Source organism: Mustela lutreola, chromosome 18 (assembly GCF_030435805.1).
Source record: "Mustela lutreola isolate mMusLut2 chromosome 18, mMusLut2.pri, whole genome shotgun sequence".
NCBI classification, from domain to species: Eukaryota; Metazoa; Chordata; class Mammalia; order Carnivora; family Mustelidae; genus Mustela; species Mustela lutreola.
In genome coordinates this window covers 25808238-25821214 of record NC_081307.1, presented here as the reverse complement: position 1 = coordinate 25821214, position 12977 = coordinate 25808238, and the positions used below count along the sequence as shown (strand labels likewise).

At 40.3% G+C, this 12977-nt stretch overlaps 1 protein-coding gene across 1 annotated transcript; it reads right to left on the bottom strand.

Moving 5' to 3' along the window:
• Positions 1 to 1637: 1637 nt before the first annotated feature.
• LEPROTL1 (leptin receptor overlapping transcript like 1) lies at positions 1638 to 12549 on the bottom strand. The gene is made up of 4 exons (XM_059156031.1): positions 12409 to 12549; positions 6625 to 6700; positions 4766 to 4952; positions 1638 to 3978 (listed from the first exon to the last, which is right to left on the bottom strand). Exons 1-4 carry the CDS (start codon positions 12422 to 12424, stop codon positions 3862 to 3864), a joined length of 396 nt encoding a protein of 131 aa, XP_059012014.1. The 5' UTR covers positions 12425 to 12549; the 3' UTR covers positions 1638 to 3861.
• Between the last annotated feature and the right edge of the window lie 428 nt (positions 12550 to 12977).

The following is a 12977-nucleotide window of genomic DNA, read 5'->3' as shown; positions in this document are numbered from 1 at the left end:
CGGACCTCGGAGGCTCTTTCTGCCGCACCGTCACACCTCGTCTGTGCTCCCTCTCACAACGGCCCACTGGTTGGTGTGTAGTTTAACAGCTACAATTTTGTAAAAAAGGCCTCTTCAAAGCATTTCATTTGTATAAGGGGTGGGAACACCTGGTGAGGCCCACTGAGGTACTATGTACAGAAATGTTACAGAATGGATTCAGTCTGCTTGGTTACCTCATTTTCCCCCAATAACTTGCCATTTTTCCTGATGTATTAGTTTGTTTATTTATTTAAAGATTTATCCATTCATTTGGAGAGAAAGAAAGAGTGCACACGCCCATGCACATGAGTTGGGGGTAGGGCCGAAGGTGATGGAAAGGGGGAGAGACCCTCTACCAGACTTTTTGCTGAATACGGAACTGGAAACAAGGAGCTGGACACCTAACCCACTGAGCCACCCAGACGCCCCCTAATGTAGTACAGTTCAGAAAATCAGAAATAGAAGAAGTTAAGGCATGCTAGGAACAAACTCAGTTGTAAGTAAAGTCAGCAAAAACACAATTCCAGAAAAATACAGGTCTGGAGCTATTTAAAAGAGGGGGAAATAATTTATGACAACCTTAAATTACCAAGGAAAATCCAAAATGTTCTATTATATTCTAAGAAAGTACAAAAGCGTATGGCTTATTTAATACTTTCACCAAAATAAATAAAACAAATGTCGGTTCTTTCTGAGATAATCTTCAGTTATCTGGAATATTTATTTTACAAGATATGTTCTCTTCTCTGGGAGTGCCAGAAAATTAGGAGGCCTGTAATAAAAAAAGAGCTCCCTAATCTTCACCCAGAGTAAGGATAACATAGGCTTATATGGAAGAAACATGACTTTGAATTTCCCACCAATTTTATAAACCATAAAGTCACCCGAGAAGTAAAAGCTACACATCACTTCACAGTACTGTGCACGGCTACTTGTGAAATCTGACTGCTGAATTAAAGTTACCTGAAACTTAGGAACGGATCTTGTCACATTCAATATACATATTCTAGGGTTTACTCTAGGAATCTGGATGATTTTGACAATACCCCTAAAATCCTGTTAGAGCAAACACTAAGAAACTATGACCTACACTTTCTAAAGTATATAATAAAATTATATAATTAGAAAATTTGGGATAAGATTCATGTTTGATAAAAGAGAACAGTACTTTTCTCTGTTCACGTTGTACCACACAGATTTTTTTTTTTAACTTTTAACTATTTGAAATGTTGGCAAAAAGCAAAATGCTCTAATAATGAATGGTGATAAATATACAATAAAACATACAGTCATAAAAAAGATCTGAAGCTTTAAAAACAGGTACAACCTTGACTTTAGACTATCAACAGTCTTTTTTTAATCAACAAAATCATCTATGGCTTTTTTGGAAAGGGTTAGGTAAAAAATCTACTTCCCCAGGTTACCAAAATCATAGGGCTTCACTAACATTTATTACTATGGTTTCAATTCTATTTTGGGAGTAAAACTCTTACAAGACTGACATTAATGACTCATGCCATCCTTGTTTTAGATCACATTATTAAAACGAGTAATGCACTTCAGTTCCTAAGGTGCGTTGTATATTTTCATTTCAAAAACACCCACAAACTAAAATAGATATTTAAAATCTTTATTGTTTCATCATCAAAAGTTTTCTTTCCATAGAAGAATGGCAATGCAGGATCAGTGCATGTTCTATGGAAAAGTCATACCTCAAACAACTAACTAGAAGTCAGAGACAGCACTATGTTGAGCTAGTGTGCAAGATGGAAGACACAATGCTGCCAATGCAATCAGTACACAAAAAGAATATGCAGCTATTAGAAAAAGAGTCTATGGCCAAGTGAATAGAACAGTAGCAGTGCACTGCACTGATATTCTAGAACAGAAAATGGGGGAGGGGCAGAGGATGTATTTCCCACAAAAACAAAAACAACAACAAAAAAAACAAACAAAAAAGCAATCAAGTAGATCCCAGGCACTAAGTTTCCAACCGCATGACCGGCTATGTCACGCGTACTTGTACCTTCCTCTTTAGGTCTCTGTCATTGTAACACTGCAAGTCGTGTCCAGCCTACTGTCTAAGTGGGATGGCCACATGCAGATCCTTCTTTCTGCTTCCCATCTCACAGCTAAAGTCACAACTTGGGTCTGGCAATAAAACCTGTGGCCTTCGCGCATCTTTCGTAAGAAGCTAAACAAACCCAAAATCTGTTCCCATTTTCTTGAGAAATAAACTTTATAAAACAACAAAAGGTAGCTGTCATGATCACTCAGTTTTGTCTGAAGGCAAAATCATCTTCCTGTCATTAAACTGAACAAACATACAAATATCCTCAACAACATACTGTCAGACCAACTCGAACATTTTCATAACTAGATCTCGAAAAAGGTACTGGTAATTGTTGAGATGTAAATGACCACTACGATTTGATCATGCCTGGTTACCAGGGATTTTTTTGGTCAGGTTTGTGTTTGAAGCTGCTATACAGCTGGATTTGGCTACTTTGCATTAATTCACACAATAAATGCCATTTAAAAGGAAACAGCGTATCTATCATGATGAAATAAAAATCCAAAAAAGTTGAGAGGTATACAAGAAACTGGTCTTAAATATTTTTAAATTACATAGGATATAACCTTAGAGAATAAGAACTACAATTACCATGGTCTAAATCTTAAATTGTTAATGCATCACTTCTCTGCAAGAGTAACAAGTCACTTGTTAATCACATCAAGGCCTTGCGGGACAGGGGGCGCTCGGCATGTATGGCATAGCGATTACTTTCCAAGTGAGATAAATATCTCTAATTTAAAGTGTTATTAAACTATATTTGAAAAGTTATTTTACTTAATATATACAATGTATAAAATTAAGTTAAAAGGAAGAAGCAGGGAAAGGTTTTTCTGGTCTAGATGATGCAAACATACAACTTTCCCTTATCAGTAGTATAGTTCCGTATGTCCATTTCGCCCATGGTAAAATAGGAAAGGCTGATAGAAGATCAAACGTTTCACTTATAGATAGAAAGAGGATTCAAAAAGTGAAATTTCAATGTCATTTCTTCCCACAATGCAACTCACTCTACTTTATAATAAACATAAATAAAAACCATCTCAAAAACCTGGTTTTACACGCTTACCTTTAACAATAAATTCTTCCAACAACTGAGAAGAAAAGCACTCCTTTGCAGCAATTCCATAAAATAATTTTCAATTCACAAAACACCTGTTTCCTGGCAAAACCAGCAACCCTTACGGAGGGCACAGGCATTAACACTTGGGCCCTCTGAGGTATAAATGCAGCTATATTTGCACTGAGTATACAGTCTATAAGGTATGCCAACAGTCTGCATGTTTGCATAATATTGGGAGTGATGTCATCCTGACTGATTGAAAACTTTTTTGAACTTTTTGCAATGGAGGTTAAATAATTTTAAGATAAAAGATGTCCTTTAGCCCAATAATAGCCAGCAGAAATCTAATTTCTAACCAATGCAAATGGTTGTTACATTTGAAAAATGCTTCACACTGCATACTGATTAAAAAAAAAAATAACTAAACAGGAACACATAAGTATTTAAATTCAGCAGGACACCACAAAAAGCATACTAGAGATAAGTGTGAAATCAGTCAAGCTTTTCCAAAAAGAGAAAATCCTTTTAATCCTTCAGCAAGTCTCTGTGAAAATAGTATGCTTACAATGAAAGTGAGAAGGGAGCACCTAGGATACCCCCAGGAGGCTTGCTGTACCACTCAGCATTCCTGCCCCAGCTCGTGTGCGCGTGGATGGCCAACAAATGACAAGAAGTCCACTTGACAATAGTTCAGTAATTCCTTTCACCACTGCTGCCAGCTGAAGTCATCATTGCTTCCAAAGACCAAGAAAAAGCCCAGTATAGTTGCAAAGATGACTGTGTTTCCTGTGAGAACAAGTGCACAAGCTCCCCACTCAATCTAGGGAAATAAGATAAACACTTCGTTAACAGACGCATGAAAAACAAAAGGAGAATGAAAAGCAAATGAAGACTCTAGTTGTAAGCCAGTCACGCTCTAAAACAAATACAATTTGTAATAATAACTTTCACTCTACTGCACACTTAATGGTCTTTCAATACTGTTTTTAATTTGCTTCCTTCAAAAAGACAGAAAGTCACGAAGATGATAATTATTCAACAGTCAGACTTCTGGACTCTGAGGAGGCAGCACAGACTTCTACAACTTTCTGTTTATAAAGCAATTCACTCCAACTCTTCTTCAGTGAATCTAAAATTGTATCTAGAGAGCCGATTAAAATACTGAAGAAGAAACACACTCGTGAACATTCTTTTACAGGGGTGAGGGGGAGAACCGCCCTCTGCATATGGAAGGGTGGCCAGCCCCGGGCTTCTCCACCTCTTCAGTGTCGGAGGAGTGACTCTGACCGGTGAGTCTGGGAAGACAAGTGTATGGAGCCCAGCGCCCCAAGGTCTCCCCAGGCCTGCGGCCTGTGGTTGGTAAGCACTGGGTGAGCTGACGGGCCTGGTTCTGAGCGTGAGGTACTGGGGAGCCAGCTGCTGTCACAGACCCCAGCCACGCTCTCCGGTATCATTTGTATCAGTTTACAGTAAAAGTAAGATTATCTCTATCCTCTAGAATTTTATGTCCCTCATCCCGTTTTCATATAATTTCACAAAATCTTTTCCTGAGACAATTTTAACACAGTCTAATGTAAAATTGTTGACAGAAGAATAGATCCACTTACCAGATGTGCTCTGGCAAATACAATAGGGAGCCCAAAAGCTGAGACAACAATGCCTGTCGTAAGAAATATGGCAAGTTCCTTACAAGCGTTACTCATAGCATCTGTGTCATCCACTAATCTTCTCGCTATGCAGTATGGAATAGGTGAAAGGATGTAAAAAAACAGAACAAAGAGAGGCCAGTATTGGCTAGAAAAAAAAAATAAGTTAATGTAGTTTTCACTACCTATGTCATTTTCCTAGACAATAATATATGCTTTTTTAAAAATCAGGCCAAATATTACAAGGTACAAAACATGATACCGTTTAAAAATAAACAATAACCTGAACACTAAAAAGAGAAACATTTAAAGTCACAGTATTTCTAAAGTCAACTATGACACAATGATTAAATATTTCTTATATTAAAAGAAAATGCTTTATAAATTAAAGCATTTGGAATCAAGGCCCAAAATTAAAAACATTTTTTATTTTAGATTATAAATAAAGAAAGCATATGGAAAATAGAAATATTAACACAGTCATTTTTTAAACTCAAGATTCATTGCTCTTGACTTCTAATGAATAACAGCCTTCTTAGGGTAAAGCTGGAACATCCCCAAACTCTCGTTAGGTCACTGTGAACTTCCTAGATACTGAAGTCAAAATGTAGAAAACAAACTGAAAGTAATACTAAAGACTTTCAGTCAGAATATTGGAAATAAATGGCTTTTAATGTACAGTCTAGCTATTGTTCTGTGCCAATGTCATTTCCTGGTTGGATACTACAACTATGGTTATGTAAGACAGGGCAACTGAAGGAAGCCTGTGTGAAGGGTTCAGGGGACCTCTCTGTACTATTTTTGCAGCTTTTTGATAGCACACAATCATTTCAACATAAAAAGTTAAAAAAACACAAAAGCACAAAAAGTGAAAACTCGAAGCTAACATATCTCCCCTGCTTTCTCCTTCCATTCTCCTAATAACCTTCTTGTGGAACGTTCTGTATTTCCAGACAGATAAATTTTAACAACATGAACCATTGCACTTTTCTATTTAACAATGTACTGTGAACACCTTGAGATATGAGCACTTATAGTTCCTCCTCATTCTTCTTAACACTGCCTGCTACTTCCACTGATGGACATTCCAGAGTTTAACCGTTTCTCCTTTGACAGGCCTCTAGGATGCCTTCAGGTGTTTGTTTACTGTTATAAACAAGGCTGCTGAGAATATCCATACTCTTCCCTCACTACACATATCTTGGCCAACACCTGCCAGTAGATTTATATGAGAAATTCTAAGTGGAAGGACTAGTTCAAGGAATATATACATTTCGAGAACCACAAGCAAACTGGCCTCCAAGACGATTGCCCATAGCTATTCCTCACCCCACTGCACAGGACAGTGCCTGTCTGCCCATAGCTTTTATCTCTGCCAAAGGACTTCATTTAATTTTGAGAGAGGTTGAGTATAATTTCATGTGATCAGTAATTTGCAGTTCTTTTTTGGTATCTGTTTTGCATTTTTCTATTTAGTTGCCTGTATTTTTCTTACTAACCTACCCTTTTGATTTTTAATATTTCTTTCTATCCAATGGAAAGTAACTGCTTACATGACTTTTTTTCATAGTCGACTGTCTCTTGATTCTGCTTCTGGTGTTTTTTGTGCTTAAAGGACAATTTAAATTTCCTTGTGTTTAATTTTATCAACAGGCACTCAAAACTGAGCAGTAATGCAATAACCAAAAGTGTTCTCGTACTTTGAAAAAGGTTTGTCCTTGGTAAATGAACACTGAAGCTTCCATTCAAAAAATTTTTAAAGCTTTAAAAGTAGAAAAATTTTACCCTTAAACATCCAAAAAGACAAAAATTTTACATACTTGTATATTGGAAGGGCACATCCAAGCATCAAAAACATCAGCCCAATTGCTCCTCCAAAGGACAAACTAATCAAAGCTGCAAAGTAAATAGAGTCAAATACAAGTATTAGTTAAACTAAATATTATTTTTATTAATATTAGTATTAGCAGTTTGAACATTACCTGTGACCCCAGAAGCAAAAAGCAAAACACAACACACAAAAAACAAATGCATTAAAAGGGAGTTATCTATAGTCTCAGAATAAGTTATCTATAGTCTCAGAATAAGTTTTTTGTGTCGTCTTCAAGGCAAAATAAGGCAACGCTGATTTTCAAAACCCTGACCCAGAGTGAGCACACCACCACATTCCCTCATTACTGGCTCTGTTTTCCAGTGAGTAGTCTAGCCTGCCAGATCAATACTGCTCTTCCAGTCATTAGTGTTACACTTACTGCACAGATCATCATAGTTTGAAAAGGAGGATGTGGAGAAACTATGCATTCTTAGCTTTACTGGACTTCAGAACTTTATCCTGTGGGAAAGTCTATCATGATCAGCTCCTGCTTCTTGCACATACACCCCCAATGTACTCAAAACTCGTAAGAAAAGAGTGTCCAAGGACATCTGGTGTTAATAATTTTAATCAACTCATTGTGATATAGATCTTTGAACAGTTTACAAAACTATAGTTGGGTTTCCTCCCATAACTGTTTATACATTGGAAAATGTGCAGGATAATGGTACAAATCCTTCTTTGGTATCACTATTTTATATTATCACAAGCAACAGATGCATTCTACAGGTAAAACATAGTTTTTAGAATTGTACACACACATATACAAAGCATTATATTTTGTAAAGTTTTTCAAATATATTAGTAGAAACAACTTTCTTCAATAGGCATAGTTAATCAATGGCCTAGAATTAAGCAAAGATATAAATGATCAATTTATCTGAATTCTATATAACCTGTATTTCTACAACTAGAGTGGCTAAGAGAATTACTTAGGTGTTTTTTGTTTTAAATGATGCAGTCCATTAACCTTCAGAGAAATATTAAAATTCACAAGGGTTGTAGAAGGTGTAAAAGTTACCAAGAGAAAAGTTAACACATACAAACCAGAATTAACAGTAAAGGGGTTAAATCCTGCCTAGTACTACTCATAGACTTCTCTGGATTAAAATGGTCATAATCAAGGACACCTACTCACATGGTAGTGGTTTTCACTTAGCTCACTGATGTAGGTCATGTCGACCCTGAACACATTTATTTGGTTCTCAATGCCATTACATTTTCAGTGACAGAAAAAAGAAAAGAAATTGCACTTTTCATTTTATAGCAGATTAACTTCAAGTTTACAATGGAAGGCAACTCAATACCGAGCTTACCATTTGTTTTACTCACAGGTCCTCAAAACCCGGCCCTACTTACTCTCCTGACACACCCATACCAGCCTATGACCCCATCCTCTCTGCACTCAGTTACACTGCCCTTTTTCTTCCTGGAAATCGGCAGGCTTCCTCACCCACATGGCCCTTGTACATGTTGTCCCTCCTACCTCAGACACTTTCTCATTCATTCGTTTCATTCAAGAAATATTTATTCAAGAAATATTTACTGGGAACCAAACTGGAGATACGTTAATAAACCAGACGAGGAGGCCCTTCCACACACATGGAGCTTGCATTCTCATTCCATTTCCTTCCTCCTTCTGCCAAGCGAACTCCTCCATGTCCTTTAGATCTTGGCTCAATCAGTTCTTCCTCCCTTAAGTTTTTTCAAACCTCTTGCTAGACCAATTCCCCCTATTACATTCATTCATTCAACAAATATCTATTGAGCACCTAGTATGTGTCACACATTGTTCTTGATACCAGAGATAAAACAATGAAAAAAAAATCAAAGCTCTTGCTCTCACGAATCCTATAGTCTAGCAGGGAACAAAATCATAAAAAACAAGCTAACGAAGTTAGCAAATGAATGTTAAGTGTTCTGAAAAAAATCAGGTAGAGTAAGAGGATGTGCGCACTATCCTAGACAGAGTGGCCTGGGAAGGCATCTCTGATGAGGTGACATCTGAGCGGAGATTTGTATGAAATGAGGGAGTGAATCAATGTGGGTATCAGAGGGGAGCATTCCAGGCAGAGGGCCAGGCATGTGCAGCCCCCCCCCCCACTATATACATCCCCTTTAGTCAGTTATCATAGCTGTAATTTTATAAGATTTAAAATTGGTTTTCCTTTTATTTATTTATTTATTTTTAAAAGATTTATTTATTTAACAGAGAGAGAGAGGGAGGGAGAAGCAGGCTTCCCGCTCAGCATGGAGCTGGATGAGGGGCTTGATCCCAGGACCCTGGCATCATGACCTGAGCTGAAGGCAGAAACTTAATGACTGAGCCACCCAGGCGCCCCTTTTTAAAATAAAGACTTTATTTATTTTAGAGAGAAAGGGAGAAAGTATGCAGGAAGGGGAGTAAGGAGCAGAGGCAGGGGGGCTGCAGATTCCGTCCTGACCACAGAGCCCACAGTGGGGCTCAATTCCATGACCCTGAGATTACGACCTGAAGCCAAATCAAGAGTCAGATGCTTAGCCAACTGAGCCAGCCAGGCTCCTCTGTATCTATTTCCCTAATGAGCTGTCTGGTCCACCACAGCAGGGAAAAAGTTTTTCTGTTGTTGATGCTCACACCCCAGTTCTTAACACTAATAAATATCTGTAGAATGAGTTAAAGATTTTTTTTTTTAATTTATTTGACAGAGAGAGAAATCACAAGCAGACAGAGAGGCAGGCAGAGAGAGAGAGGGGAAGCAGGCTCCCCGCTGAGCAGAGAGCCCAACCCACTGAGCCACCCAGGCTGAGTTAAAAAACAAAACAAACAAAACAAAACAAAACAAAAAAACCCAGGGGGAGGAAAAAAAAGGGCCAGAAGGGAAGAGGAGAGGAAGATCATGCCAAAGTAGCACTACTACTAGCCACTTAACTAGCTGTCTACATAATCATGTCTGAGTGTCAATTCTTTCTTCTATAAAATAAGACTAATGCAAATAATTCTCTGAACACTACAGATACTTGTTATAAGACACCCTGAAGAAGTAATCAGCCAGCTCTACTTAATTTTTTTATGTAACTATATAATTAACATACAGCGTTAGCATTAGTTTCAGGGAACCATCTCCACTTTTTGAATGTAAATACTATATCGTAACAACTTATTTATTCAGAAGTCATTTATCCAGAATATAGTTTAGAATCCCGGAGGAAACAAGGGTCACTAGAGCAAAACATACGTTACAAAGCCCAGACGTTAAAGCTATCATTTTTCATAAACAGACCCTTAGGCCCTTATTCAGTCGTTATTTATTCATTTTGTGATAAATTGTATGTGAATTTCAGCAGAATAAAAAATTAGAGCCACGTATGTTCATTTATACATATTTTGGTCCATAGCAATTCACTTAGCCAGAACAAAATTAAGTGAGAAATAACTTCCCTACCCAGAAATGATCACCATTACCTGTAACTTATAACATGAAATTTTAAATTTGAAGATCTTGTTTCACACATTGAAACACATGAGGCATAGGAGGCAGAAGTGCACATAAGCAAGATCTGTCCTCTGACAAGAGAAAGGAGACCGAAGAAAACAAAACAAAACAAAACACCCAACCTTAAACAAAAACCAGACAGAAAAATCTCAAAAAGCATACCCATTTGTGGTAATCTTGGCCAAAAGAAAAGTAGCTTTAGGGCCTAATGGTCTCTGTGGGTAACTCTTTCATGACAGAGAACAATTATTTATGTTCCTATCAAAAAAGAAAATCTAAATTCTCTAAGTACACTCTTAGAGAGTTAATAAAAGAAGATCTCATTTTTAAAAAATTAAAAATGAAAACAAGGTAAGATTTAAGTATCAAAAAATAACTTTAAGTGATATCTTACCTCTAATCGCACTGGATTAACCCCAATGGGGTTAAACACATTGCTCAGAAGTGTTCTCAAAACTTGTAAAGTTTCTCCAGTCTTACGAAATCAGCAACTAGGCTGATTTATATACAAATTTCATCATTTGTGTATAAATGGTTGTCCCAGATGATACATCAACAAGACAAAAATTTATACTGTAATTGTGTGATGAAACATTTGGAGGGCAAAACTTAGATGAGTCTGGTTTCTACTCCCAAAGCCTCTAGGCGAGGGATGGAACAGCCCAATTACCTAAACTCTCCAGAGACAGGGTGCTGATTCTGTGACTACAAAGAGATTGGCGTAGCAGGGACCAGTTCCCTACCTTGGGAGTTATCAGAAAAATCCAATACATAACCAAATAATAGGCAAATGGCTTAAGAATTAATGGTCTCCACTTATAGCAACACTGCTGCCTGATGCAGAGATAGGCCCATGAAAGAAAATGTCCTGATAAACAGTCATAACAATCAGAAAATCTCACTGAAACCAAAAGTCTAAGTACAATTCCGTTGGAGATACTTTCACCTGGTTAATATTTTCCTAAACTGAAGAAGGAAATTTCAGTTATTATTTTTTTTTTTAAGGGAGGAGATTTCTGTTGATGACACTGAAGAAATGGGGAAGGACTGCGAAACTGGCAGCATCCTGAAAAACCACAGCATTCTCCCCTAACTGCCTTTCCGCACAAAGATTTAAGAAGGTCTATCACAGTTCAAAAAGAGATTAAAAATGATCTTTGTCGCTCATCTAATGACAAAGTTTTACATCAGAAGTTAAATGTTTTTTCAGACATCAAACCAGTAAAAATGTGACTCTGGGAAAGCAGCTCAATCAAAGTTGTCCTAAAGGAAACAAATTAAACAGGGGGAAAAAAAACCCAAAATTGCTATTAAAGTTCTTCACCTCCTGCTTGTCTGTCCCTTCTACAAAGCCGCAGGGCAGGAAATCAATGCAATTCGTGGCCAAAAAGTTGAAAACGCTGTCAACGGTGTTTCCTTCTAATCAGTAACAAAACTACGAAACAATGTGGCAAAAACACAACCTTCCTTCTTTCTAAAGGAAACAGACGAATAAACGAGCCATTTCCCATTAAGTTTTAACACTATTTTCTGTAACGAACCCAACTAAAAGCCTCAGCGCGCAACTGTGGAGAACAGGGGCACATCGGGGTCGCTTACAGGGTCTAACCCTATGTGACAAACACCACAAATCAAAACGCATCAGTTTTCGAAGCCTGTGAAGCTTGGAGGACTGGTCCTGAGAGGGATGGCCACTCTCGGGATGTGAGGACCAAGGTTTCTGAAAGAACCGTCCCTAAGTCCCTCCGGGGCGTTCCGGAGGGACTCGGTTTGGCTCAGCCCCCGAAGACCGCACTAGTGCCTCTAAGAGGGAAATGACACTGATTTCCGTAACGGGCATCTCCAGGGCCCTCAAGCCCCTCAAGATCACTCTCTGCTCGCCCGTCTCTCGGATGCAAACTCCTGCAGAACATGTGTGCTGGCCCGAGGCGCTGCGGGACTCTCGCAGACCAGGGACCGCTCCGTTCTTTCTACGGGGGCCGATGGGTGGGAGAGAGGCTGCCGACATCAGCAGAAAGCAGGGGCTGACGGAGAAGCCGCCCGCCCCGCGGGCCCACCCCGGAGCGCCGCGCCCAGCTGGGCTCTCAGGCTGCGAGGGCGGAGGCGGGGGTCGAGGGGCGGGAGGCAGCCGCCAGCTCAGGGACCTCGGTGGCGGGAGCCCGGGCCGGGGAGGCGGCGTGCGGGGGCTGCCAGGGACCCCTCCCCCTCTCGCGCGCGGCCACCCAGCCCTCCGGCGCCCGGCGCCCCAAGCCCACCTTTGATGCCGGCCATGGCGGTGACGTCGCTCCTGGCTCCGGGACCCTGGGCGGCTGCGGGGGGGGCGGCGGCGGCGGCGGCGGCGGCCGGGAGACCGGAGACGCGCGGCGGCGGCGGCGGCGGCCAGACAACACCCGGAAGTGCGCGACGCAGCACTTCCGCCGGCGACTCGCGCTCGCGCGGGGGCGCGGGGGGCGCGCCGGGCTGGGGGCGGTAGGACCGACCCCTTTTTTCCCTGCCATGCGGCTGTGCAGATCGCCGCCCTCGCAGGCTTGGCGTTCTCGCCTCGGTTCGGTTCCCATTTTCCCCTCAGGCTCGGGGAAGCTCCACTCCCGATCCCCCATCGCGGATCCTGCAACCTCCTACATTCTTGGAGGATAAGGGAGCGGAGGACCGCCGTCCTTTGGGAGGCATGCTCTGATGTCTTTGGAGGATGGTATTCTGGTCTCTAAAGCGCACCCTTTGCTCCCTCCTCCCCAGCCTTCTAATAGAAGTCAGGCCACTTAGGTCGTTGATTTCCGACCCAACTAGGGTTCTGGTCAGTCCCACCTCCAGAGATAAGGAGCTG

Coding starts and splice junctions, on each gene's coding strand:
- LEPROTL1 (XM_059156031.1), bottom strand. Junction 4,953..6,624: donor TGTGCCCTTCCAATATACAA/GTATGTAAAATT, acceptor TTTTTTTTCTAG/CCAATACTGGCCTCTCTTTG. Junction 3,979..4,765: donor TATTTGCCAGAGCACATCTG/GTAAGTGGATCT, acceptor TTATTTCCCTAG/ATTGAGTGGGGAGCTTGTGC.